Source organism: Malus sylvestris, chromosome 4 (assembly GCF_916048215.2).
Source record: "Malus sylvestris chromosome 4, drMalSylv7.2, whole genome shotgun sequence".
Classification (NCBI taxonomy): Eukaryota; Viridiplantae; Streptophyta; class Magnoliopsida; order Rosales; family Rosaceae; genus Malus; species Malus sylvestris.
Window position 1 is genome coordinate 23,530,657 of NC_062263.1, and position 26,281 is coordinate 23,556,937.

General features: G+C 40.5%; 1 protein-coding gene and 1 pseudogene across 1 annotated transcript; both read right to left on the reverse strand.

Annotated features, from left to right (window-relative positions):
* Nucleotides 1–16,888: 16,888 nt before the first annotated feature.
* Nucleotides 16,889–17,695, reverse strand: LOC126618235 (membrane steroid-binding protein 1-like; annotated as a pseudogene).
* Nucleotides 17,696–23,187: 5,492 nt separating this feature from the next.
* Nucleotides 23,188–26,021, reverse strand: LOC126619125 (receptor-like protein 35). Its single transcript, XM_050287403.1, has 2 exons — nucleotides 23,756–26,021; nucleotides 23,188–23,486 (listed from the first exon to the last, which is right to left on the reverse strand). Exon 1 carries the CDS (start codon nucleotides 25,781–25,783, stop codon nucleotides 23,801–23,803), a length of 1,983 nt encoding a protein of 660 aa, XP_050143360.1. The 5' UTR covers nucleotides 25,784–26,021; the 3' UTR covers nucleotides 23,188–23,486; nucleotides 23,756–23,800.
* Between the last annotated feature and the right edge of the window lie 260 nt (nucleotides 26,022–26,281).

Genomic DNA, 26,281 nt, shown 5'->3' on the forward strand with positions numbered 1-26,281 from the left:
ATGCTTCGCCCACCCAACATTCTGTGCCATACAACATCGTTGGCCTTATTGTCGTCCTATAAAATTTTCCCTTGAGCTTCAGTGGCCTACGACGGTCACACAACACGCCGGATGCACTCTTACACTTCATCCATCCAGCTTGTAATTTATGGTTGAGATCTCCATCTAATTCTCCGTTCTCTTGCAAGATAGATCCTAGGTATCGAAAACGGTCGCTTTTTGTGATCTTCGCTAGATTTCTCCGGTCATCAGTGTGGATAAGTATATAAATGGATAGAGATAGGAAAGCAAACAGAAGATGTACGTGGTTCACCCAGATTGGCTACGTCCACGGAATAGAGGAGTTCTCATTAATTGTGAAGGGTTTACACAAGTACATAGGTTCAAGCTCTCCTTTAGTGAGTACAAGTGAATGATTTAGTACAAATGACATTAGGAAATATTGTGGGAGAATGATCTCGTAATCACGAAACTTCTAAGTATCAGAGTGTGGTATCGTCTTGACTTGCCTTATCTGTCTCATAGGTAGATGTGGCATCTTCTCTGGAAGTACTCTTCCTCCACCCAGGGGTGATATCTTTAACTGGTGGAGATGCACAAGGTAATGTATCAATTTCACTTGAAGCTTACTTGTAGTTTCAGGCTTGGTCAAGCACGATACAAACCATGTAGTAGGAGTCCCCCAAGTCGCCGAGCTAGGGGATCTGCTGAAAAAGGTGACAGACAAGGTAAGCAATCAGAGCTCCGGCTGATTGTTCACATTCTCCCTATCTTGCAGGCAGCATGAAGGATAAAGAGAAGAAAAATAAGGAGAGATGATATGGGATACTTTTTCTTTTGAAGAAGTAACTTTCCACAGGCTTATTCTTGAACTAAGCTGGAGGGTTTTCTGGTTTCCTCCAGAGGATAAGGCCGACTGAAGAATTTAAGGGTCAAAACAAGTCCATCAAATCTAGAGTACGTTCGACCCTGCTAATATGGGATACTTTTGCTTTTGACAGAATAATGGATGTATCGGCACGTAAGCTGTTACGTTTGTCTCCACATGCTTCCTTGTATCATTCTCACTTACCCTATCTGTTCCTCAGGCAGATGCGGTATCTTCCCTTGAAGCATAAGATGTTGAAGATGAGTACTCGAGAGCAATGCCAGGTAAGTAATCAGGTAAGGGGTTCCAGGCAGTCAGTTCCTGGCTGGAAGCTTGATTCCAAGTGCTGACTGATTGCTCTCTTTCTCCTTGTCTTGCAGGTAAGAACAAAGCCAAAGGAAATGACAGGGAAAAAGCATGATATGGGATACTCTTGCTTTTACCCCTGATGATATGAGATATTCTTGCTCTAGTATAGCTTGTTTGCAGAGGTATTATCAGGGGGAAAGAAGGCTGAATATTTCGAAAGGCTTCGTTGGGAGTGCCCTCTCAGATATGAGGAAGGGTTAAGTATTTTTGCAGGTCTGCCTGTCCGTTGGGGATGAAGGTCGACATATATAGGAGTCTCCCTAACAACAAGTAGTAATGTTATTCCTTTACCCTGCTTAGTCATAGCACGGTAGTGGGAGCTGCCAGTTTCACATGTTTTAACTCTGTCAGAGCACTTTGAAAAAGTGGTCTGTGGTATCTGGAAAACTGATGTTGCGTGTGAAGATTACAGACAAGCTTTATCCAAGGAGATCCGGCTCTTGAAGTTGGGAAAGTGGTGCCTTTTCGGTTTTCGAACAAGCAATCCTATCGGGGATCTGTCTCTCGAGATTCGGAGAACGATGCCTCTTCGATTTTTGAGAAAGCAATCATCCTGGGGGTCTGGCTCTCAAGATTCAGAGAGCGGTGTTTCTTGGATTTTTGAGAAAGTAATCATGTTGGGAGTCTGGCTCTCGAGATTCGGAGGGCGGTGCCTCTTCAATTTTGGAGCAAGCAATCTTGTTGGGAGTGTTTTCTCGAATGTGAGTAAAGGTTGGGCATGTTTGCTAGTCTACCTTGCCACGAAGCACAGAGGTTGACACACAGGGACTTTCCAATTATCCAGCAATGGTACTGTTCTTTTACCCTCTCTTCGATTTTTTAGAAAGTAGTCATGTTAGGAGTCTGGCTCTCGAGATTTGGAGGACGGTGCCTCTTCGATTTTGGAGCAAGCAATCTTGTTGGGAGTGTTTTCTCGAATGTGAGTAAAGGTTGGGCATGTTTGCTAGTCTACCTTGCCACAAAGCACAGAGGTTGACACACAGGGACTTTCCAATTATCCAGCAGTGGTACTGTTCCTTTACCCTTGTGGGTAATAATATGGTAGTTAGACCTTCAAAATTTATGTGTCTAAACTTTGTTAGTGCTGTTTCTTTGCTATTCTTTTACCCTTCTTGGTCAGAACGATGTAGTGGGAGTTGCAAGCTTCACATGCTCAACTTTGGCAGAGAACTTTGGCAAAGTCATCTGTGGTACCCATGAGCTACTGTTGCGTGTGGGAAGTGGGTGATTGAACAGTAAGATTCATGTGCTTTCTACTTCACCAGAAGTCTTCGATAGAATGCCCATAATTTCCGCAAAGCTGAGTGTGCGTGTGACAGGTGCTGACAAGGCTGGAAAAGTAGGTGCCTCTTCGATTTCTGATATCGGCACTCGTGGTCTCTGAGCAGCCCAGATTTTGAGAAAGCAAGCGCCTCTTTGATTTCTGAGATCGGCCTTCGTGGTCTTTAAGCATCCCCGCTTTTGAGAAAGTAAACCCCTCTTCGATTTCTGAGATCAACCCTCGTGCTCTCTGAGCAGCCCAACTTTTGAGAAAACAAACGCCTCTTCGATTTCTGAGCAGGCGCCTCTTCGATTTCTGAAGCTTCGTCAAGTGCAGATTTTTTATAGGGGCTTGCATTAAGTTCCAAAGCACACTTGAATCTCCACCAGTAGAAGCTCCATTCTTGCACTTCTAAGATCTTGATTTGTCCGACCTCTTTTCTCTTCAACACCTTTGAAAATGTCTGGCCCCTCCGACCGTCGTTTTGACTTGAACCTTGTTGAAGAGGCAGCCCCGCCTTCTCCAGACAACATATGGCGCCCAACCTTCGTCTCTCCTACTGGTCCTCTTACCGTTGGGGATTCCGTGATGAAGAATGATATGACCGCTGCGGTGGTGGCCAGGAACCTTCTCACTCCCAAAGATAACAGACTACTTTCCAAACGGTCTGATGAGTTAGCTGTTAAGGATTCTCTGGCTCTCAGTGTTCAGTGTGCAGGTTCTGTGTCTAATATGGCCCAACGCCTATTTGCTCGAACCCGCCAAGTTGAATCATTGGCGGCTGAAGTGATGAGTCTCAAACAGGAGATTAGAGGGCTCAAGCATGAGAATAAACAGTTGCACCAGCTCGCACATGACTATGCGACAAACATGAAGATGAAGCTTGACCAGATGAAGGAATCTGATGGTCAGGTTTTACCTGATCATCAGAGATTTGTGGGTTTGTTCCAAAGGCATTTATTGCCTTCGTCTTCTGGGGCTGTACCGCGTAATGAAGCTCCAAATGATCAACCTCTGATGCCTCATCCTTCTAGGGTTCTGTCCAGTACTGAGGCTCTGAATGATCCCCCTCCGGTGCCTTCTCTTTTTGGGGCTCTACCGACTGCTAATACTTCTCCTAAGCAACCTTTGTGAAGGCTCCCTCTTGTTTGTTTATTTTGACTCATGTATATGTACATATTTGTAGCTTATCGGGGATATCAATAAATAAGCTTTCCTTCATTTCAACGTATTGTGTTAAATACACCAAAGCCTTCTTCGCTAAGTTCTTTGAATTTTCTTTTGTTGAAGCTTGTATGTTGAAGCTTTGTGAGTGGAGCATGTAGGTTGAGGTAGTGTTCCCTTAATTTCCCGAGTGAGGAAAACTTCTCGGTTGGAGACTTGGAAAATCCAAGTCACTGAGTGGGATCGGCTATATGAATCTTAGAACGCCATTGTGCTCGGTCATGTGTCATGTCCTTCGTTAGATCCAAGTACTCTAAGTCTTTTCTTAGAGTCTCTTCCAAAGTTTTCCTAGGTCTTCCTCTACCCCTTCGGCCCTGAACCTCTGTCCCATAGTCGCATCTTCTAGGAGAGTCAGTAGGCCTTCTTTACACATGTCCAAACCACCGTATCCGATTTTCTCTCATCTTTCCTTCAATTTCGGCTACTCCTACTTTACCCCGGATATCATCATTCCTAATCTTATCCTTTCTCGTGTGCCCACACATCCAACGAAGCATCCTCATCTCCGCTACACCCATTTTGTGTACGTGTTGATGCTTCACCGCCCAACATTCTGTGCCATACAGCATCGCCGGCCTTATTGCCGTCCTATAAAATTTTCCTTTGAGCTTCAGTGGCATACGGCGGTCACACAACACGCCGGATGCACTCTTCCACTTCATCCATCCAGCTTGTATTCTATGGTTGAGATCTCCATCTAATTCTCCGTTCTTTTGCAAGATAGATCCTAGGTAACGAAAACGGTCGCTCTTTGGCATTTCTTGATCTCCGATCCTCACCCCTAACTCGTTTTGGCCTCCATTTGCACTGAACTTGCACTCCATATATTCTGTCTTTGATCGGCTTAGGCGAAGACCTTTAGATTCCAACACTTCTCTCCAAAGGTTAAGCTTTGCATTTACCCCTTCCTGAGTTTCATCTATCAACACTATATCATCTGCGAAAAGCATACACCAAGGAATATCATCTTGAATATGTCCTGTTAACTCATCCATTACCAACGCAAAAAGGTAAGGACTTAAGGATGAGCCTTTATGTAATCCTACAGTTATGGGAAAGCTTTCGGTTTGTCCTTCATGAGTTCTTACGGCAATCTTTGCTCCTTCATACATATCCTTTATAGCTTGGATATATGCTACTCGTACTCCTTTCTTCTCTAAAATCCTCCAAAGAATGTCTCTTGGGACCCTATCATACGCTTTTTCCAAATCTATAAAGACCATGTGTAAATCCTTTTTCCCATCTCTATATCTTTCCATCAATCTTCGTAAGAGATAGATTGCCTCCATGGTTGAACGCACTGGCATGAACCCGAATTGGTTGTCCGAAACCCGTGTCTCTTGCCTCAATCTATGCTCAATGACTCTCTCCCAGAGCTTCATTGTATGACTCATTAGCTTAATACCCCTATAGTTCATGCAATTTTGTACGTCACCCTTATTTTTGTAGATAGGCACCAAAGTGCTCGTTCGCCACTCATTTGGCATCTTCTTCGTTTTCAAAATCCTATTGAAAAGGTCAGTGAGCCATGTTATACATGTCTCTCCCAAAACTTTCCACACTTCGATTGGTATATCGTCTGGGCCTATTGCTTTTCTATGCTTCATCTTCTTCAAAGCTACAACCACTTATTCCTTCCGGATTCGACGATAAAAAGAGTAGTTTCTACACTCTTCTGAGTTACTCAACTCCCCTAAAGAAGCACTCATTTCATGTCCTTCATTGAAAAGATTATGAAAATAACCTCTCCATCTGTCTTTAACCGCGTTCTCTGTAGCAAGAACCTTTCTATCCTCATCCTTGATGCACCTCACTTGGTTTAGGTCCCTTGTCTTTTTTTTCCCTTGCTCTAGCTAGTTTATAGATATCCAACTCTCCTTCTTTGGTATCTAGTCGTTTGTACATATCGTCGTAAGCCGCTAACTTAGCTTCTCTCACAGCTGTCTTCGCCTCTTGCTTCGCTTTTCTATACCTTTCACCATTTTCATCGGTCCTATCCTTGTATAAGGCTTTACAACATTCCTTCTTAGCCTTCACCTTTGTTTGTACCTCCTCATTCCACCACCAAGATTCCTTTTGGTGTGGGGCAAAGCCCTTGGACTCTCCTAATACCTCTTTTGCTACTTTTCGGATACAACTAGCCATGGAATCCCACATTTGGCTAGCTTCCCCCTCTCTATCCCACACACACTGGGTGATTACTTTCTCTTTGAAAATGACTTGTTTTTCTTCTTTTAGATTCCACCATCTAATCCTTGGGCACTTCCAAGTCTTGTTCTTTTGTCTCACTCTTTTGATATGTACATCCATCACCAACAAGCGATGTTGATTAGCCACGCTCTTTCCTGGTATAACTTTGCAATCCTTACAAGTTATACGATCCCCTTTCCTCATTAGAAGAAAATCTATTTGTGTTTTTGACGACCCACTCTTGTAGGTGATCACATGTTCTTCTCTCTTCTTAAAGAATGTGTTGGCTAAGAAGAGATCATATGCCATTGCAAAATCCAAGATAGCTTCCCCATCCTCGTTTCTCTCCCCAAAACCATGGCCACCATGAAAACCTCCATAGTTGCCTGTCTCCCTGCCCACGTGTCCATTTAAATCTCCTCATATAAATAATTTCTTCGTCTGAGTAATTCCTTGCACCAAGTCTCCAAGGTCTTCCCAAAATTTCTCCTTCGAACTCGTATCCAACCCTACTTGAGGTGCGTACGCACTAATCACATTGATAAGTTCTTGTCCTATTACAATCTTCATTGCCATGATTCTATCTCCTACCCTCTTGACATCTACAACATCTTGTGTCAAGGTCTTGTCCACGATGATGCCAACACCGTTTCTCGTTCTATTTGTACCCGAATACCAAAGTTTAAACCCTGAGTTTTCTAGATCCTTTGCCTTACGACCAACTCACTTAGTTTCTTGTAGGCACATAATATTTATCCTTCTCCTCACCATAACTTCCACTACTTCCATAGATTTTCCCGTTAAGGTTCCTATATTCCACGTTCCTAAACGCATTTTGCTCTCTTGAACTCTACCCTTCTGTCCTAGCTTCTTCACCTTCCCCCGTCTAATAGGATCAAAGTACTTCTTTTGTGTGTCCCGTGTAAAGTTGATAGGAGCATATGCTCCCAAACAACTTTGAGTGGAGTCGTTTGAAAAAAAGTTTCTATGGCCCCCTTGCTCATTTAACACTGCATCCGGGTGCCGATGGAGATACAGCGACCCTTGCTCATTTATCACTGTGCTCGGGCCACACAGCGCGCCACTTACGGGTGACGCCCTAGCTTTAGCGCGATTTTGTTCTGGATTCATTTTCATAAGGATTCGACGTGATCATGGAGTGCCGGCTGTCGACTACCTGACGCCCTCCCCCTCCTCCTTTATCCGGGCTTGGGACCGGCAATGTAAGATAAACTTACATAGGCGGAGTTTTTTGGGATATGCAATGCGTCCATAAAATTTGTTGGATCGCAAAACCAGGACACGCAAAATGGATATGTTCTTTGACAAACAAGGAAAGGAATCTTTTGTCTGATTGTTTCCAAGGTTTAAACCGGCTTGAATTTGAAGTGTTATTGCAGGACCGACCTGGACAGCAAACCCCTCAAATTCTTTTAATTTTGAAGTGATAGAAATATTCAATGTAGTTTTGGGGTCAAAGATTTTAACTCACTTTTGCGAAGATGTTGGGGAAATCATGAACCAAAAACATTCAAGCTTCAACTTGAAGATATAAGAAAAAAGGAGGAGAATGCTGCCTTTTTCTTTTCTAGCATGCGTAATTCTAACCCCTTAGATTCATTGCTTAGACATGAAAGGAACATCATCACTTGTGAAAATGGCAACCGTGAAGCGAAGAATGGCATCTTATTCATTCCAGTATATTACAGATTGTTTAGGATTGAGCATAGACCGTTTTATCTCCGAAACTCAACATCCTCTCTTACAGTAGCATATAATTTGTAGACATTTATATATGTACACGCATTCATTTGGATGTTGGCCCGGGTGCGATCCGGTTAATTTGTGGCCAGAAACCAGAAACGGTCGTCAATGTAGAGGAAGCAAAAGCAAAGTCTAATTAATTCAAGTGTGATGAACAATCACCAAGGTGTACTAATTTAACAGTCATCAATTGGCATAAATTTTTAGTTTTTACAGAAACTGAAGGAAACTGTGGAGTGTAAAGTTGTGAATGACAATGAATGATGTATTGGATTACTTGTGTTGTAAGCCACTTGTTTATCGAGTTGTTAACGACATAAGTAATCTGATAGTCATAGTGAAATAAGAATTATGGAGTCTTAACCTTTGCAATTGACCTCAAAGAAATCTGATGGATTTCGCCACAAAGATATAGTATCATGGTGGGACTTAAACACTTAAGTGATAGGGTTTGATTTTCACAACCAATAATAGATTAAGCGTATGGAAGCAGGAACTTAACCCTAATGATATAATACTATAGTTAAGTTCCTGCTTCCATACGCTTAATCTCTCAAAATACGCTAAATCCTATTCACAGCAGAGAGATATTTTGAAGTACTGGAAGTAGAAGACAACCTAGAGTTCATCAATGGATTCATCTTCATAACCATGTTTTTCGAATTCTACAGATAAGTTCAATATAATTAGTCAAACTCTATTTTATATTGATTTGATTTATTCGTGATCCTAATGTCTTGTTGTTGTGATTTCAAAATATGTCTTACATTTGGTATCAGAGCCACACAACAAGCTTAGGGTTCGATTCACAGGTAATTTGATTAACTAATATTCTGTAGTGATTGATACAACTGAAGCATAATTTGTGTTTATCGTTTGGTTGGCTATTTTTGACTAATCAATCCTGTGAGACTTTATAAAATGCTTCCGCAATTTTGTATTACTTGAGTCTGCAATTTTGTTTAGGGATTTAGGTCCAAATAAATTGAAATTGGGCATGGAAAATAAAAAGGGGAAATAATTAACTACACGTTGAATTGGAGTTTATAATTAGTCATCGGCTAATTCTCCTTTTTTTTCTTCTTTTCGGTAGAGCCTGGAGTTTTCTTGAGTAAATAGGGTTGTTTTCTTTTCCAGAACACCTTCACGCACCTACTCCCGATTGGATAAGGATTGTCTGCCCTCCTAGTTGTGGTGCCCTTCCATGCCCTCCTATTTTGTGTGGTCACAGTTAAGCCACGTCAATATTTTATATTTTTATTATTTTTTTCTTATTATCTTATTAAAAAATTAATATAAAATATTGACGTGGCTTAACTGTGACCGCACAAAATAGGAGGGCATGAAAGGACACCACAACTAGGAGGGCAGACAATCCAAGTCCCTCCCGATTACAGAAGCTTTTGGTTCCAATTGATTATCTATCTAATGCCAAAATTAAAAACTAGGAAAAGGGATTGTTGAATCTGGGCAATGAGGTTTTCCTGTCATAACCATGCTTTCGTTTTCTGCAATTTTTTCTTGCAATTTTTTTATATTTTTTATCACGTTTACCTGGGCATCAAGATAAACTGAAATTGGTATACAACTCTAACAAGGTTTGTTGTATGCAGCTTTATGGTCTCCTATTTGATAATTATTAATTCATAATTCATAAATATATATATATATATATATATATATATATATGCAAGGTCACTATTGTTTTCGGCGAACGATGACCTAATCTTATCTTGGGTAATATTTTGATTTATTATATAATTTTCTTGGGCAATTTTTTCTTGCAATTTTTTTATATTTTTTATCACGTTTACCTGGGCATCAAGATAAACTGAAATTGGTATACAACTCTAACAAGGTTTGTTGTATGCAGCTTTATGGTCTCCTATTTGATAATTATTAATTAATAATTCATAAATATATATATATATATATATATGCAAGGTCACTATTGTTTTCGGCGAACGATGACCTAATCTTATCTCGGGTAGGTACTAGAGATTTTGTACAGTTTCTACAGCACATCTTTTTCTGAATTCGTTTTTTACTACCTTGTAAAATTATAAAAATCATGAAATTTTCAAAAAAGTAGTCACATATGTCTAGTGCATACCTAAAAATTTTCATAACAATCTAAAGATAATTGAGTTTTTAGTGAATTTGCAAACTAAAGTAGTATTGATGAATTTTAGCACTTCAAAACTAGTTTTGTTATGTGATATTGTTTTCACTTATTTGTGCACATCTATTGGTACCGATTATTATACTAGTGTATGGTTCCAATATGGCCTTATTTAATGCAAATTCTTAATACTAATGACTCTTATTAGACAACACTGATTAAATTTTTATTTAAAGATGTATTGGTTTGTTTTGCTTAAACCAATGTTTTGTTTGGTCATCAATTCTGATTATGATAATAACTGTCTTTTGAGAGAAAATTGGAAAGTGGCATCAGTTTACTAATTGATCATTTTGGTCCCTATCGAATAACTGAATAACCATGTTTTTCAAGAACTCTATTGTTCAATATCAACAACGACATACTTTTGTGTCTGATTGAATCTTTTGAGAATCATTAAATATCCAACAAAACGGTTATTTAATATTGTTCTAAAAGATTATTTTGAAAAATCAGAATTCTAATTTATATGGTGAATACTTTTGTCCCAATGGGAATTTCAGGAAATCACTCACCAATTATAAATTGGTATTATAGCAAATCATAAAGTACTTCTAAGATATTTTCATCTGGCCAAAGCTGTTGAAGCTATATGTATTTTATGGTTTGGCTAGCTATGCAAGTATTTTCTTTGCATGATTAGTTTCTGCCCAAAGGTGTAACAATCATGCAATTTGGAGTTGGTTCGATCTTCCACAACTCGACTACTTCCATGATGAATCTTGCAAAATCGAGAATGAATAGGCAAATTTGTCAATCTTTTGCCTTAATTTTCTGTGAGCTCTAAATTGGATTAAAATTATTGTTGAAAAATTGATGTTGTTGAGATATCTATGTGTTTACTTTAATCGACTTTGTTTTAGAATTAAAACATAAATTTTGAGTTTGGATTCTCTTATTAGGTTTCATTTTAATTTATGACCTAATCTTTAACACATATGTGAGTCTTCTCTCATACACTAAAATAAATTTTGTAGCCATTGGTTTATCTAATCACTTGTCACTTTTAGATCGATTAATAATGTTGAGATATTGTTCCTTATATAAGCCTAATTTTGATACATATAGATTGGTTTATTATGTCCAAACCAACTATTTTGTGACTCAACAAATTTGTTTAAGAAGTTTTAATGTTTTGGGCATATTAAAGGTTATATATCTAATGAAATGAATTTTTAATTTATTTAAGAAATTTTCATGTTTTGAGCATATTAAAGATTGTCAATTGGTTTTTGTGAACACGAAAAATTCCTGAAACGAAAGAGACAAGAACACGTGTACAAAATAATATTTGTATTAATGATTTTGGATTACAATCTCTCTCAAATTTGATCCTCTGATTCGATCTCCGTAAGGTGTTGATTTGTGGATGTGCGATTGATCCGAAGGCCGTCGGGGCTTGATCTTGGATGAATGGTTGAAAGTTTCTTTAAAGGGCCGTTGAGGCTTGATCTTGAATAACGGTAATGAACGGATCTTTAAAGGCTTTTGGGCTTGATCTTGAAGAACAGTGATTGACGGATCTTCAAGGCCTTTTGGGCTTGATCTTGAATAACGGTGATGAACGGACCTTCTAGGGCTTTTGGGCTTGATCTTGAAGAACAGTGATGAACGGATCTTCAAGGGCTTTTGGGCTTGATCTTGAAGAACAGTGATTGACGGATCTTCAAGGGCCTTTGGGCTTGATCTTGAAGGACGGTGATTGACGGATCTTCAAGGGCTTTTGGGCTTGATTGACAAATATTCAAGGGCTTTTGGGCTTGATCTTGAAGGATGGTGATGAACGGACCTTCAAGGGCTTTTGGGCTTGATCTTGAAGAACAGTGATTGACAGATCTTCAAGGGCTTTTGGGCTTAATCTTGAAGGACGGTTGGATGTGTGGATTCGTTGATGTTGTTGATCCAAAGGGTCGTTGGGGCTTGATCTTAGGATGAACGGATGATGAACGATGAACAGTTTCTTCAAGGGCCGTCAAGGCTTGATCTTGAAATGGTGAAAGTTCTTTAAGGGTCGTCGGGGTTTGATCTTGGAAGAACAATGAACGAAGAACGAAGAAGGCTTTCTTGATTCTTTGGGAACCTGGATACTTGAGAGCTTCGGAGTTTCAGAGCTTTAAGGATTTTGCCTAATGATTTTTTATTCCCTTAAATGAATGAAATGACTTGTATTTATAGAATTTTCCAAGACCTAATTTTGAATATAATATTCCAGATGAAATAAATCATCTCTACCAGGTGTTGACAGGTGTCATATTTGATGCCTTTTCTGACTCATTTCAATTTTTCGTTGAGTCACGCGCTACGTGTAAAATTTATGTAATACATGAGTTGAAACTTTGATTTATCGGTCAACATTTATTTACCGAAATTTCAATGTCTACAAATGCCCCCACTTCAAGGCGCGTCATATACATGTGCTTGTCACGTGTAGGAGATGCGTTTTGAAGTTCCTTACTGTAGATGTCGATCCAAGGGCCTTTAAGGTTTGATCTTGAAATGGACTGGAAATTTCTTCAAGGGCCACTGAGGCTTGATCTTGAATTGGGCTGAAAGTTTTCTTCAAGTGCCGTTAAAGCTTGTTTCTGAATTTTTTTGAAATTTCTTCAAGGGTCGTCGATGCTTGATCTTGAATGAAATTGGGCCATAATAAGCTTCACGTGGTAGATGATCTTTGGCTTTGGTAATGGACGAATCGGCGTGTATTTTCCACAACTTTGATCTTGAACTGGGTTAGAGGATTTTCTGGTTTCCTCCAATTGTTTGACTTTTCACAGGCTTATTCTTGAACTGGGCTGGAGGATTTTCTGGTCTCCTCCGATTGTTGACTTTCCAGAGGCTTATTCTTGAACTGGGTTTGGAGTTCTGAGCAAGGAAGATGAGAGTTCCTTGTGGTGGTGATTTGATGGCATTGTACGGCGAGGCTTTGCTCTTTGGTGAATGTGCCCTCAAAATGTTGTTGAAGCTTCTCGAGCTCTTGGATTCAACTCAAACTCCTTCTGCTGAGTTATATGATTGTGCATGGAAAGGTGTCATGCTATAGTGATCTGCTCCAGCTTATCATGCTGCATTTTTTTCTGCTCGATTCTTCTGTATGGCAGGCAGGCACGAGGTAGAGGTGATGGTCTATTTCTTTGTTCAATCTTTCCAAGTGCCGACCGATTGCTTTCCTTCTCCTTTGTCCTGTAAGTAAGAGCAAGGGTAAAGGAAAAATATGCCATAAGATATCTTTGCCTTCGACTCTGATGATATGAGGTACTTTTGCTTTTGAAGAAGCATCTTTCCACAAGTTTTTTTTTTTTTGAACTGGGCTGAGGAGCTTCTTAGCAAGGAAGAGAAGACTTGATCTTGAAGAGGATTGGGCCACAGTCTCACATGGCAAGTAATCCTCAGCTTTAGTTGATGATGAATTAGCACATTGTCTCCACATGCTTCAACGTATCATTTTTACTTGCCTTACTTGTTCTCCATGCAGATGTGGCATCTTCTCTAAAAGTATGACAACAGTTCAAGATGAGTACTCGAGAGCAAAACTAGGTAAGCAATCAGGAAGGGGTGAGAACAAAGACAAGGAAAATGACAGGAAGAAAGCATGATATGAGATACTTTTGCTTTCAACCTTCATGATATGAAATACTTTTGCTCTTGATGACTTGTTTGCAGAAGTACTCCAGGGGATGAGGAATACTGAGTAACTCGAGAGGCTACGTTAGGAATGCATTCCCGGAGATGAAGAAAGGTTGAGCATTTTTTTTTTCTTTGTAAGTTTGCCTTGCTATGGGCGAACGTTGACATATATAGGGATTTCTTCATAACCGGTAGAGGTATTATTCTTTTACTTTTGTCGGCAACCGTTGGGTGATTGAATAGTAAGATTCATACGCTTTCAACTTTGTCAGAAATCTTTGACAAAGTTGCCCGTAATTTTCGCAAAGCTGAGGTTGCGTGTGAAAGGTGCTGACAAGTCTGGAAAAGTTGATATTTTGAAATTCGGAGATCACCCATTCGATTTCTGAGCATGGCCTCTTCGATCTCTAAGCAGGCGCCTCTTCGATTTCTTCTTTTTATAGAGGCATGCATTACGTTCCAAGGCACACTTGAATTACTTCATGTAGAAGCTCTCTTGTTGCATTTCTGAGGTCTTGATTTGTCCGACTTCTTATTTTCTTTCAACTCCTTTGGAAATGTCTTGCTCATCTGATCGTCGTCTTGATTTGAATATTGGGGAAAATGCTGACATGCCTTCTCCAGACAACATATCGCAGCCATCATTCGTATCCCCCAATGGTCCTCTTACAGTTGGGGACTCTGTGATGAAGAATGACATAACCGCCACGGTGGTTGCTAGAAATCTTCTCACCCTCAAGGATAACAGGATATTTTCCAAGTGGTCTGATGAGCTGGCTGTTCAGGACTCTTTAGCCTTCAGCGTCCAGTGTGCAGGCTCTGTATTGAACATGGGCCAACGCCTTTTGCTCGAACCTGTTAAGTTGAGTCACTGATGGCTGAGGTGGCGAGTCTTAAGCTAGAGATTAGAGGGCTTAAGCACGAAAATAGGGAGTTGCACATGCTCGTAACTAGTTACTCAACAAGCAAGAAGAGAAAGCTTGACCAGCTGCAGGAATCCGAAAGTCGGATTCAGAGTGACCATCAGATGTTTGTGACTTTACTCCAGATGCACCTATTGCCTTCGTCCTCTAGAGTTTTACCGAGTGTCGAGGCTCCAAACAATCAACCTCCGGGGCCTCTTCTTCATGGAGTTCCGCCGAGTGATGAGGCTCCACCTGATCGACCTTTGTGAAGGCTCTTTTTTTTTTATTCACTCATGTATATGTTCTCTCTGTAATTTTCCAAAAAAATCAATAAATGAGCTTTTATTTCATTTAGTGTACATTTATATATATATATATATATATATATATATATTATTTATTTATTTATTATTATTTTTTTTCACATGGTGCCAGAAGCACCAAAGGACTTCACATGGTGTCGTCCCCCAACATCCTTTTTTTTATTTTTATTTTTTTCTTTTGTTTGCTTTCGGTGCCACTACCTTTCTTTACAATTTTTTTTTTAATCATGCACCCACCCATTATTATTTTTTTCATGGTGTGGATTCACCAACATTCCACCATCCTTTTTTATTATTATTATTTTTTGTATAAATTTGGATGGTGGGTTGAGGAATTTGTAGGGAATGACGAAGATGGACGGAGAGCTGCAGTCGAGGCTTCATGACCGGCTAGTCGTTTGACGGCGATCATTGAAGTTCTTCGTCGTTGCTGTTTTCCATTGCCACTGCATTCTTGTTGCCTTGCACCGCCGCCGTTGCATAGCCATTGTATTGCCTGCCGTCGTAAAGGAAGAGACGGATAGGGAACTGTAGGAGGCAAAAGATGGAGGAGATGTGGACAGACGGTGCCAACGCTTTGGAGCTGGGTTCCTCGCTGGGCTTAAGCGTTGCACAACGGAGAGGGTGCTCAGATGATGCACTGCAGCACCACCGCTTGCACCATGAAGTTGTCGTTGCGGGTGAAGTTGGTCCAGAGGCCGTTGTGGCGAGGAGGTAATGTTGCACTATAGTTGCTGTTCACTACGCTCGCTGTATAAAAGCGAAACTGATGGGCAGAAGAGAGAAGCTTGCAGAGAAGAAAGGTGGGTGCTGAAGCATTCATGGGGTCCTTCACTTCCATGGTGTCGAGATTATGCTTCCTCGTGCGGATGATGCTGATAAACTGGACCTGGTGGCGCAACTCTTCACTGGTGAGAACTCGCCGAGAATGTGGTGTCTGATGAGCTCGAAATTCTGAGACCTGATCAATCATGATCAAGGTATTAAATATCGGTAATATCGGACATATCGGTAGTCCGAAAACACGGAAATATCGATGGAAATATCGGTAAAGTATCGATATCGATAAAAATTACATGGAAACCACGGAAATTGTAAGAAAAACTTGGAAATTTTAATTGAAACTTTGCAAGATGTTTATTTAGTCAATTATCTATTAGTTTATCACAAAAAATTGGAAGGAAATGCATTGCATGATGGATTTAACTGATTTAAATTGATTATATAGCGAGCTGGCAAACATTGTGAGTGTAAAAAATATGTAATAATTAATGAAAAAAGTTTAAAGACACCACAATCATTATATATAATGAATTAGTACAATATTTACACTTTATATATTGCATTTTTTTTCTCTCAGATAACACACACAGACTGACACATAGCTTGGATATTTTGAAAGCATGTTTGGATTTTTTTTTTCTTCTCTCGGATAACACACACACACACACCCCACTTCTACACACACACACACTTCAAAGTGCACCCCACTTCTACACACACACGCACAGACACACTGTAACAAACCAACCCCAAATTTTTATATATTTTCGTGGTTCCCCAAATAATTATGAAATTATCGTTTTAGTCCCCTATCTTAACCAAATCTGGACCATTCATCTTGATTTCCAAATTCTCTCAAGCTACCACATGGCAGCACCCTAGCACCCTCACGTATCTCTCTCTCTCCCCACCCCGTGACCTCTTTCTCCTTCTTTCTTCTCTGCACTCACTCTCCCTCTCTCGAAAACCCTCACTCTTTCACCCTTTGACCCACACCCGAGAGCACCCACGCACACCCTTCGTGGTACTCCGTCGACGGCATCGTCATCACCTTCTACACGTCGTCGTCTCTCTCTCTCTCTTTCTCTCTCTCCCGTCAATGCGCAACTCGACGAAACCCCAAGAACCTCCGGCGAGTTCTTCATGGGTTATGGTTAGGTAAGCCTCGAACCTCTCTTTCCGTGTTGGTTTGTTGCTTGATGTGATTATTGAGGTTATTCTGTCCTTTTTACCAAGGATTTAGCACGGAATCAGCCCGGGAATAGGCGCACCCATCTCCGGCGAGACCGTGGGTGTCGAGAGGTTTTCCGACCACCACGGGTCGTTTCACGGCAAATGGAAGGTATAAACGCACTCCTCTCGTCTCGTGCTTTTGTTTGATACCTAGATCGTGGTCTAAAACCCTTGTTTGTGGTCGGCCGGAGCTGTAGAAGCTCCGGCGTTCTTCTCCGAGTAGCACGGTTAAAAAAATATCGCGATATTTTGCCGAAAACCATTTGGATACCTATTTAAATATCCATTACCTGAAAAACCGATAATATCGGCGATATTTCGCCGATATTATTGATATTTTTTTCCATGATCATGATATTCCTCTCGAGTTGGAGATCGGAGCCGACGTCTCTGCGATACCTTCTAGTGGATTCTCCTTCAGTTGCAGGAGCGGTGCTCTTAATAGATCCGACCTTGCTATACTTGCTCATGAACTTGTATTCTCATTCCTGCAAGGCCTCGAGTTCGAATGGACCAAGACCAGAGATATCACTAGTCAGATCTTTGTCTTTAAACGACATTTTTGCAAGAGCTCTGCTAGCATCTTTCCCCATGAACAGTGCGTAAGGCCTACTAGGTCCATAAAACATCCTGCTCTGGGACATGTCATAGATCTGACCCTTGATAGCCTTGAGCAGAGGCTTCTTAGAATCAGAGTCGTCGTACTGCTTCAATTCTTCTTCAGTGATCTCGCCGAGCTGGACAGAAGGCGGCATATGCTACATCTCCTCCGAGCTCCTAGCCCGCTGGTGGTTGTCGAACGACCCAAACAACCCGGACGCCACATGGTAGATGGCCACAAGCAGAGCTAGCATAGTGAAGAAGGTCGTCAAAGAGAGGCCTGTGTAGGCCACGATCGCCTCTTTCAGTGATTCCCACAACTGCAGAGCCATTTTTGGGATTTAAGAGAGAGAAAGTGGGATGAGAGAGAGAGACCGGCGGAGATGAATGCTTGGAGCCGAGTAAGGATGGGCAGAGAGTCGTTCTGCTGGTGCTGCTGGCATAGAATTGTGGCGGCGAGAGCTTGTTCCTGGATTAGAGCGTTGTTGAGCTTCTCTTTCCGGGAGGATTGGACACGGCTTCAGCGATTGCTGGAATTGGGTTGCAGTGGCGCTAAAGAGAATGGAGGAAAATGCGAGGGGGTGATGAGGAATTGGGCTTTGAGGATTTTAGCCCGTGACCCAACAGCCGGCCCAAATGGTGATGGCCGAGGTGGGTCTTCTAGTCGTCACGGCAATGAAGTCATGGGAGTGGGGTTTGCGGACATGGATCCTGGCATCGCAGGCCAAGCAAAGAAAGGCCCAGTAGGCCGAGTGCGGAGAAGAGTTTCCATTTTCTGATTTTATTTTATTTTATTTTTTTGTTTTTGTTTTTTTTTTGTTTTTGTAATGAAATTGACTTTCTTTAATAAAACATTTATTTTTTTATTTTGATATGACTGAACTCGAAATTAAATATTCCAGCTGCCTACGTACCCTTCTAAAGAAAGAGATCAAGTCAAAACGTAGTTCAAAAAAAAAAATATATATATATATATATATATTTGTATTTTCTTTTGGTGCCATTTGCAGTTTCAACTCATGCAGGCAAGGAGCGTTTGATGCCGTGATGCAGTTTCAACTCATGCAAGCAAGGAGCATGTTGTGTCGCCTTTTAAACTCGTGCGAACCAGGAGCGTTGATGTTGCCTTTTATGCTCGTGCAGACCAGGAGCGTTGGTGTTGCCTTTTATGCTCATGCAGACTAGGAGCGTTGTGCCATGCAGTTTAGGCTCGTGCAGGCGATGAGCCTTGTGTCCTGCAGTTTAGGCTCTTGCAGACAAGGAGCTTTGCATTCTGCAGTTTAGGCTCTTGTGGACAAAGAGCTTTGTGAATTTGTCAAACGATCTTGGAGAGGCATTCCTTGCAATCTTTATAGCAAGGAGTTTTGACTGAATGATTGAATAATTCTTTAGGGAAGAAATCGCGCATTGTGATGGGAACAGACGATCTTCTTGTCGAAGTTTCATCATCCTCAACATTTTCATATCACTTCGGAGGTTGATGAGAGCTGATTTGCCCCCTTTCTGGTTGGTGAACTTGTGGATGAGACGTATGCTTCTTGTCCAATTTCTTTGGAGCAACATGAGTCCATCCTTCAACTTCGCTTGACTTGGAACATGCCCCTAGCGGACAAGGTGAAGACTTTTAGTCGAAAGAGCCAGAAGCGACAGTGGTATAGTTTGACTTCACCATATCGTCAAGATCTAGCTCAATGATTCATTTCTGAGCCAGCTTCATGATGAGATCTTTCAGCACGAAGCACTTTTCTGTCGGATGACTGATGAAGCGGTGGAATTTACAGTATTTTGGACTGTCGGTACGATTCATCTCTTCCGGCCGTTTGCACTCAGGCAAACCGATCACCTTCTTTTCCAACAAGTCTCCCAGAGTCGGGGAATGGATAAGTCTTCTCCTCAAGCTCCTTCAAAGTGCGTCTACGCATCTCTTGATCTCGAAAAGCTTCGGTTTGAATCGCCTTGCCTCGTGTAGAGACTTTGACGAGAGTTGTGTTGACCGTCATTGTTTCCTTGGTGGGTTTCCATGCAGTCTTCTCCACCTTTGGCCCAACAACTTTGTCGTTCTTGTAGTCGGCGATTGGTTATTTCTTCCCATGATGGGCGATGCTTAACTCCATGTCATGGGCGCGAGTGGCCAACTCCTCGAAGGTCCGTGGTTTAATGCCTTGAAGGAAGTATTGCAAACCCCATTGCATGCCTTGGATGCACATCTCGATTGAAGAGGTCTCCGAGAGCCTGTCTTTGCAGTCAAGGATTAGAGTACGCCATCTGTTGATGTAGTCAATGACGGGCTCGTCCTTCCACTGTTTTGTGCTCTTCAGCTCTAGCATGCTCACAGTGTGGCGGGTTCTGTAGAAGCGATTGAGGAATTCCCGCTCCAATTGCTCCCAGCTGTTGATGGATTTGGGCTCGAGGTCGGTATACCAGTCGAAGGCGTTACCTTTCAGTGAGCGCACGAACTGCTTTGCAAGGTAGTCCCCTTCAGTCCCCGCATTGTTGCAAGTTTCAACAAAGTGGGCAACGTGCTGTTTCGGGTTTCCCTTTCCATCGAATTGTATGAACTTTGGTGGTTGATATCCCATCGGCATCTTCAGGGCATCAATCTTCTTTGAATAAGGCTTCGAGCACAACCCGTAGGTATTTGAGCTCTATTCGTATTGCGCCTTGACGGTGCTGGCGATCATCTCCTGCAGTTGCTTGATGGAGAGAGATCTCATGAGCGTCGTTGCTTGGTCTAGTTCTGGCTTTTCTTCAACCTTCTCCACTGTAAGCTCTTCTTCTTATTCGTCGCCACCTTTCTTAGAGTCAGAGCCGAATCCTTCATCATGCCATGCCCCCAATTTGCTCACGAGCATAGCAATCTTCAAGTCTTTTTCTTCGAGGGTCTTCGTCATCATTGCAAACATCTCCTTCATCTGAATCAGCTATTATTCGATGGAGGTGGCGCCGATGACTTGTTCCTTATTTGAAGTCATTGTGCTTGAAGTGTGCTTTGGATTTCTTGAACGGAGAAAGATATGAGAGGTAGAGATTGTCCCACCGGGCGTGCCAAATTTGTGAACACGAAAAATTCCTGAAACAAAAGAGACAAGAACAACGCGCACAAAATAATATTTGTATTAATGATTTTAGGTTACAATCTCTCTCAAATTTGATCTTCTGATTCGATCTCCGTAAGGTGTTGATTTGTGGATGTGCGATTGATCCAAGGGCCGTCGGGGCTTGATCTTGGATGAATGGTTGAAAGTTTCTTCAAAGGGTCGTTGAGGCTTGATCTTGAATAAGGGTGATGAACAGATCTTCAAGGGCTTTTGGGCTTGATCTTGAAGAATAGTGATGAACAGATCTTCAATGGCTTTTGGGCTTGATCTTGAAGAACATTGATTGATGGATCTTCAAGGGCTTTTGGGCTTGATCTTGAAGAACAGTGATTGACGGATCTTCAAGGGCTTTTGGGCTTGATCTTGAATAACGGTGATGAACAGACCTTCAAGGGCTTTTGGGCTTGATCTTGAAGAATAGTGATGAACGGATCTTCAAGGGCTTTTGGGCTTGATCTTGAAGAACAGAGATTGACAGATCTTCAAGGGATTTTGGGCTTGATCTTGAAGGACGGTGATTGACGGATCTTCAAGGGCTTTTGGGCTTGATCTCGAATGACGGTGATGAACGGACCTTCAAGGACTTTTGGGCTTGATCTTGAAGAACGGTGATTGACGGATCTTCAAGGGCTTTTGGGCTTAATCTTGAAGGACGGTGATGAACATACCTTCAAGGGCTTTTAGGCTTGATCTTGAAGAACTGTGATTGACGGATCTTCAAGGGCTTTTGGGCTTGATCTTGAAGGACGGTTGGATGTGTGGATTCGTTGATGTTGTTGATCCAAAGGGTCGTTGGGGCTTAATCTTAGGATGAACGAATGATGAACGATGTACACTTTCTTCAAGGGTTGTCGGGGCTTGATCTTGGAAGAACGAAGAACGAAGAACGAAGAAGACTTTCTTGATTCTTCGGGAACCTAGATGCTTGAGAGCTTCGGAGTTTCAGAGCTTCAAGGATTTTGCCTAATGATTTTTGGTTCCCTTAAATGAATGAAATGGGTTGTATTTATAGAATTTTTCAAGGCCTAATTTTGAATATAATATTCCAGATGAAATAAATCATCTCTGCCAGGTGTTGACATGTGTCATATTTGATGCCTTTTCTTACTCATTTCAATTTTTCGTTGAGTCACACGCTACGTGTAAAATTTATGTAATACATGAGCGTTGAAACTTTGATTTATCGGTCAACATTTATTTACCGAAATTTCGATGTTTGCTCAAAAGTGTTTTCTTATTCAGTAAAACTATAAATCAATGTATAGTGAAGCATGGAATTGACAAGATGGTATATACTTCATCTACTCAAAAGTGTTGAAGCTATATATGTTTACCCTTGTACTTATGTTTTAGCTATGCAAACCTAATATAATTAGTTTCTGTCCAAAGATGATTCTAGAAATATATGCTTTTGATGCATTAGAAAACATTTAGTTAAAGTTTTCTATTTCTGTCAAATGTTGGATGAACAAAACTGACCAAATGATTTTGTATAGTTTTTCAGTCATAAGAGTCACTTCCCTACAAATATCTAGAATAAAGATGTTGAGCTCACAAATTTTATGTTTTAGATCCCATGACTAATGTTTTGCTAATGTGAGTATTTGAAAGGTATCTGTTTCATTTTGTATGCATTTATATATATATATATATATATATATATTTTACTCTCTTAATCAGTGAGAGTAATAATTTGTATATCTCTACTAATCAGTGGGAGTAAGAGATTACCTTTTGTGTTAAAAATTTGAAGTGTTAGAGGCTGATATTTTAAGAGTAAATTTTGTTTAAGTTTTGTTCATAAGTTTTAATAAGAGGTTCTGATTTTGTAAATTGTATGTCGTATTTTACTTGTTCTCTTATCATATTCTAAATTGACAGAAAAGTTGGGTGTTGTTACCAACGTTGTTGAGTTCTTTTATGAACTACTTTTGTACTGAAATATATTTTCATATTTTTAGTTCGACTATTGTGAGCTAATGTTTTGACTATTAGCTCTTGACACCATGACTTTGATAGCAACAAAGTGCTTTAAGTTGAATGTGCATGTGATCTTGGAGTGTAAAGAACAAACCAAATTGTTCTTTGTTTTCTTTGGTTCTGCATTTGATTCAAAGTGATAGGTTGCTAGGTAAGGTTGTTGCATACTTATGAAGACTCAGTGATCACCATGAGTTCTTATTTGTTAGGATAAATCATTGACATTCAAGTGGGAGAATGTAAAGTTGTGAATGACAATGAATGATGTATTGGATTACTTGTGTTGTAAGCCATTTGTTTATCGAGTTGTTAACGACATAAATAATCTGATAGTCCTAGTGAAATAAGAATTATAGAGTCTTAACCTTTGTAATTGACCTCAAAGAAATCTAATGGATTTCGCCACAAAGATATAGTATCATGTTGGGACTTAAACACTTAAGTGATAGGGTTTGATTTTCACAACCAATAATAGGTTGGTTGTGATTAAACCCTAATGATATAAATACTATGGTTAAGTCCCTGCTTCCATACGCTTAATCTCTCAAAATACGCTAAACCCTATTCACAACAGAGAGATATGTTGAAGTACTGGAAGTAGAAGACAACCTAGAGTTCATCAATGGATTCATCTTCATAATCATGTCTTCCGAATTCTACAGATAAGTTCAATATAATCAATCAAACTCTATTTTATATTGATTTAATTTATTCGTGATCCTAATGTCTTGTTGTTGTGATTTTAGAATATGTCATACATGGAGGAGCTGTCTTTCCATATCATTCTCAATCAAAGCAAATTGAGCGATAATACATAAACAGCACTTGACCAGTGCATGAAAAACAGAGCAAACATTTAAAATCAAAGACTGAGTACAAACACACAAAAGAAAAGAGCTAATTTTCTCACAAACCAAAGCCAAAACAAGGGAGAACAAACAAAAGAAGCATAAATAATTAAAATTGTTTGATTCAATACTGATTTCGTATGTGTATCCATTTCCTTGTTGACTCTTGATCTCGACTGATTTCGATATCCAAAGAAAGCAAACTAGACGGTAGAAACGAGGTGTGTGCGAAACCTGTACAAAACAAAATTCAAACAACATAACCCCTTTTCCTTGCTCATGTGTTTGAGTGTCCATCCTAGAAAAGTGTTAAAATGAAATTCAAAATGAGAGCGTAAGGCATTGGTTAGTAGGCTTGTTCTTTTCGTTCTTTAAGAAACCTCGACAGTACAAGGAAACTTTATCAACCATAATGCAGATAGATACAAAATAACTTCCAAACCAAATTACAACACAAGCTATAAATCAAAATGTGAAACCATATTTTATTTGTTGGATCTTACCCTAGGCACAACATGGAGTCCAGCTGCTTGCTCCTCATAAACATTTCAACGTCTCCGCCTCTGATTTATGTGAACATGTCTTCGATGAGGACCAATTCTTTCTTCAAGCTGAGGGAATATCCTCACAAGGATTTTATACATAGACCTGTAATACCATTTACTCCATCTCTTGAAGAACACAAGTGACCCAACAGCAACTGCAAAGCCAAATACAAATCCAATTTCGACACTAATAAGATCCCAATCAATCTCATCTCTAGAATTTGGATGGCTTCCATTTAATGTTGGTGATGGTGACTGTCCTGCTTTATTATCCACCGTCAGCGGAGGCCCCCATAATCCTTTGTTCCCTGTAAATGAGTCTCTTGGAAATGTTGAAATTTGAGTACCAGCTGGGATCTTGCCGACAAGTTGATTATTGGAGAGATTCAAGAATGCAAGGAAATGAAGCTTTACCAGCTGTTGTGGGATTTGCCCGCTCAACTTGTTCTGTGACAAGTCCAAAGACTCGAGTTGTTGCATGTTACCAAATGATGATGGGATTTCACCTGTGAAAGCGTTACTCGACAAGTTGAGCGCATATAATGATTTCAAATCTCCCATTTCCTTGGGTATTGGCCCACTGAAATTGTTGCATGAGAAGTCAATCAAGGTCAAGATAGTAAGAATCTTGGCCAGATCACTCTTTAAACCTTTGCTTATAATCGTTATAGCATTCTCATGAAAAACTTCACCCCCTCCTCCATGAAGGTCTTCACCTTGAAAAACACTGACTGTCGACGGGAAACCAATATCTTTGTTATCTTTCATTGCTTGCCATGATGTCAGAAAGAATCCCGGTACTTCACCATTGAAATTGTTGTATGCTAAGTCTATGATTTGAAGAATCGGCCAGGTGCCATTGGTCTTCACTACTGGACATCCAATGCCTCCATAGAAATTGTTGGACCGCAAAGCAAGAACGCTCAAGTAAGAGATGTTCTTCAACAAGCATGGGAAGGTGTCTGTTATCTGATTCTCTTCAAGGTTTAAAAAGCTTAAACTGCTGCACCTGGCTAGAGACTTTGGTAACTGACCTTTGATCTGATTTTGACTGAGGTCTAGACTTTGTAAGGTACAATTTTCAGGAAATTCAAGATTGGAAATAGTTCCAGCAATGTTGTTTTTCCTCACATTAAGTATACTGAGTGTACTCATTGCAGCCAAGCATTGGGGAATCTCGCCACTCAGAGAATTATTGGACAAATCAAGAGTGCCAAGATCACTTGCATTGCATATTGAGATTGGAATACTAGAACTGAAATGATTGTCTGAGTAATCCAGATAACCGACATTTGGTGGGACAATTGAAATTGGCCCCTTTAGCTGGTTTGAATGAAGGTCAATCATAGACACAGGAGATGTGGAGTTGAGGAAAGGAGCTTCGAGACTTTCCAAGGCATTATAAGAAACATTTAGGTAAACAAGAGAATCGAGCTTCCATATCCAATTGGGTAGCTGGCCTTGAATTTGGTTTTCCGAAAGGTCCAACTCTGTTAAATTGGTTTGATTTCTCAAGAAAACTGGGAATGTTCTCAACTTGTTAGAAGCCAAATTAAAATACATAATTTGAGGAAATGAAGAGTATGAGGAATTGCTGCCATTGTATAAAACCAGCAAGCTATTGTGCGAAAGATCAATCTCCGCCAGATTTGGCAGCTGATGAGGACCATTAAAAGGAAAGGCACTGAAATTGTTTGAAGAAAGAATGAGGGTTTGAAGCCCTCGAAGATTAAAGATAGACACGGGAACTGGTCCTTCCAAATTATTGAAACTCAAATCAATGGAAGTAACTAAACTATTAGAGACGTTAAAAATTTCAGGGACTCGCCCAGTGAAATTATTATGGGAAAGATGTAAGACCGGTAACAAGGGAAGAGAAAACAGAGACGACGGAATGCTCCCCACCAGTTGATTGTTGTGCAATTCGAGACGTTCCAAATTAATAAGGTTTTCCCAGTGAATAGAACTAATTGGACCATTAAACATGTTTGATGACAGGTCCAATTCAACCAATTTCGTTAGGTTTCCGATTGACTTTGGAATTGATCCAGTGAAATTGCCAATAGAGTCGTAAAATAACCCTGCCTGGCTTAAAATCAAGGATCGAAGAGATCCATTCTTGGGAAATTCTGGCAAGGAACAATGAAGTTCCGTATTCCAGGAAAGGTCAAGAGTTTGTAGAGTAGGTACCTGAAAGATCTGCTTCGGAAATGTTCCACGTAAACCACAACCTGCTACACTCAAGGTAGTCAACTTTGAAAAATTGGCAAAGAATCCTGGAACCGGAGCAGAGATATTGTTTTCGTCCAAGTTCAACACCCTCAGGTTTGAAAAGTTGGAAAAGAATTCTAGAATCGGACCGGAGATGTGTTGGCTGCTAATGTCAAGACCAACAACATGCCCGTTGCTACTGCAAGTAACACCGAGCCAAGAACAACAGTCTGTACTTGAATTCCACGATACAAACTTGGAAGAAACCAGAGA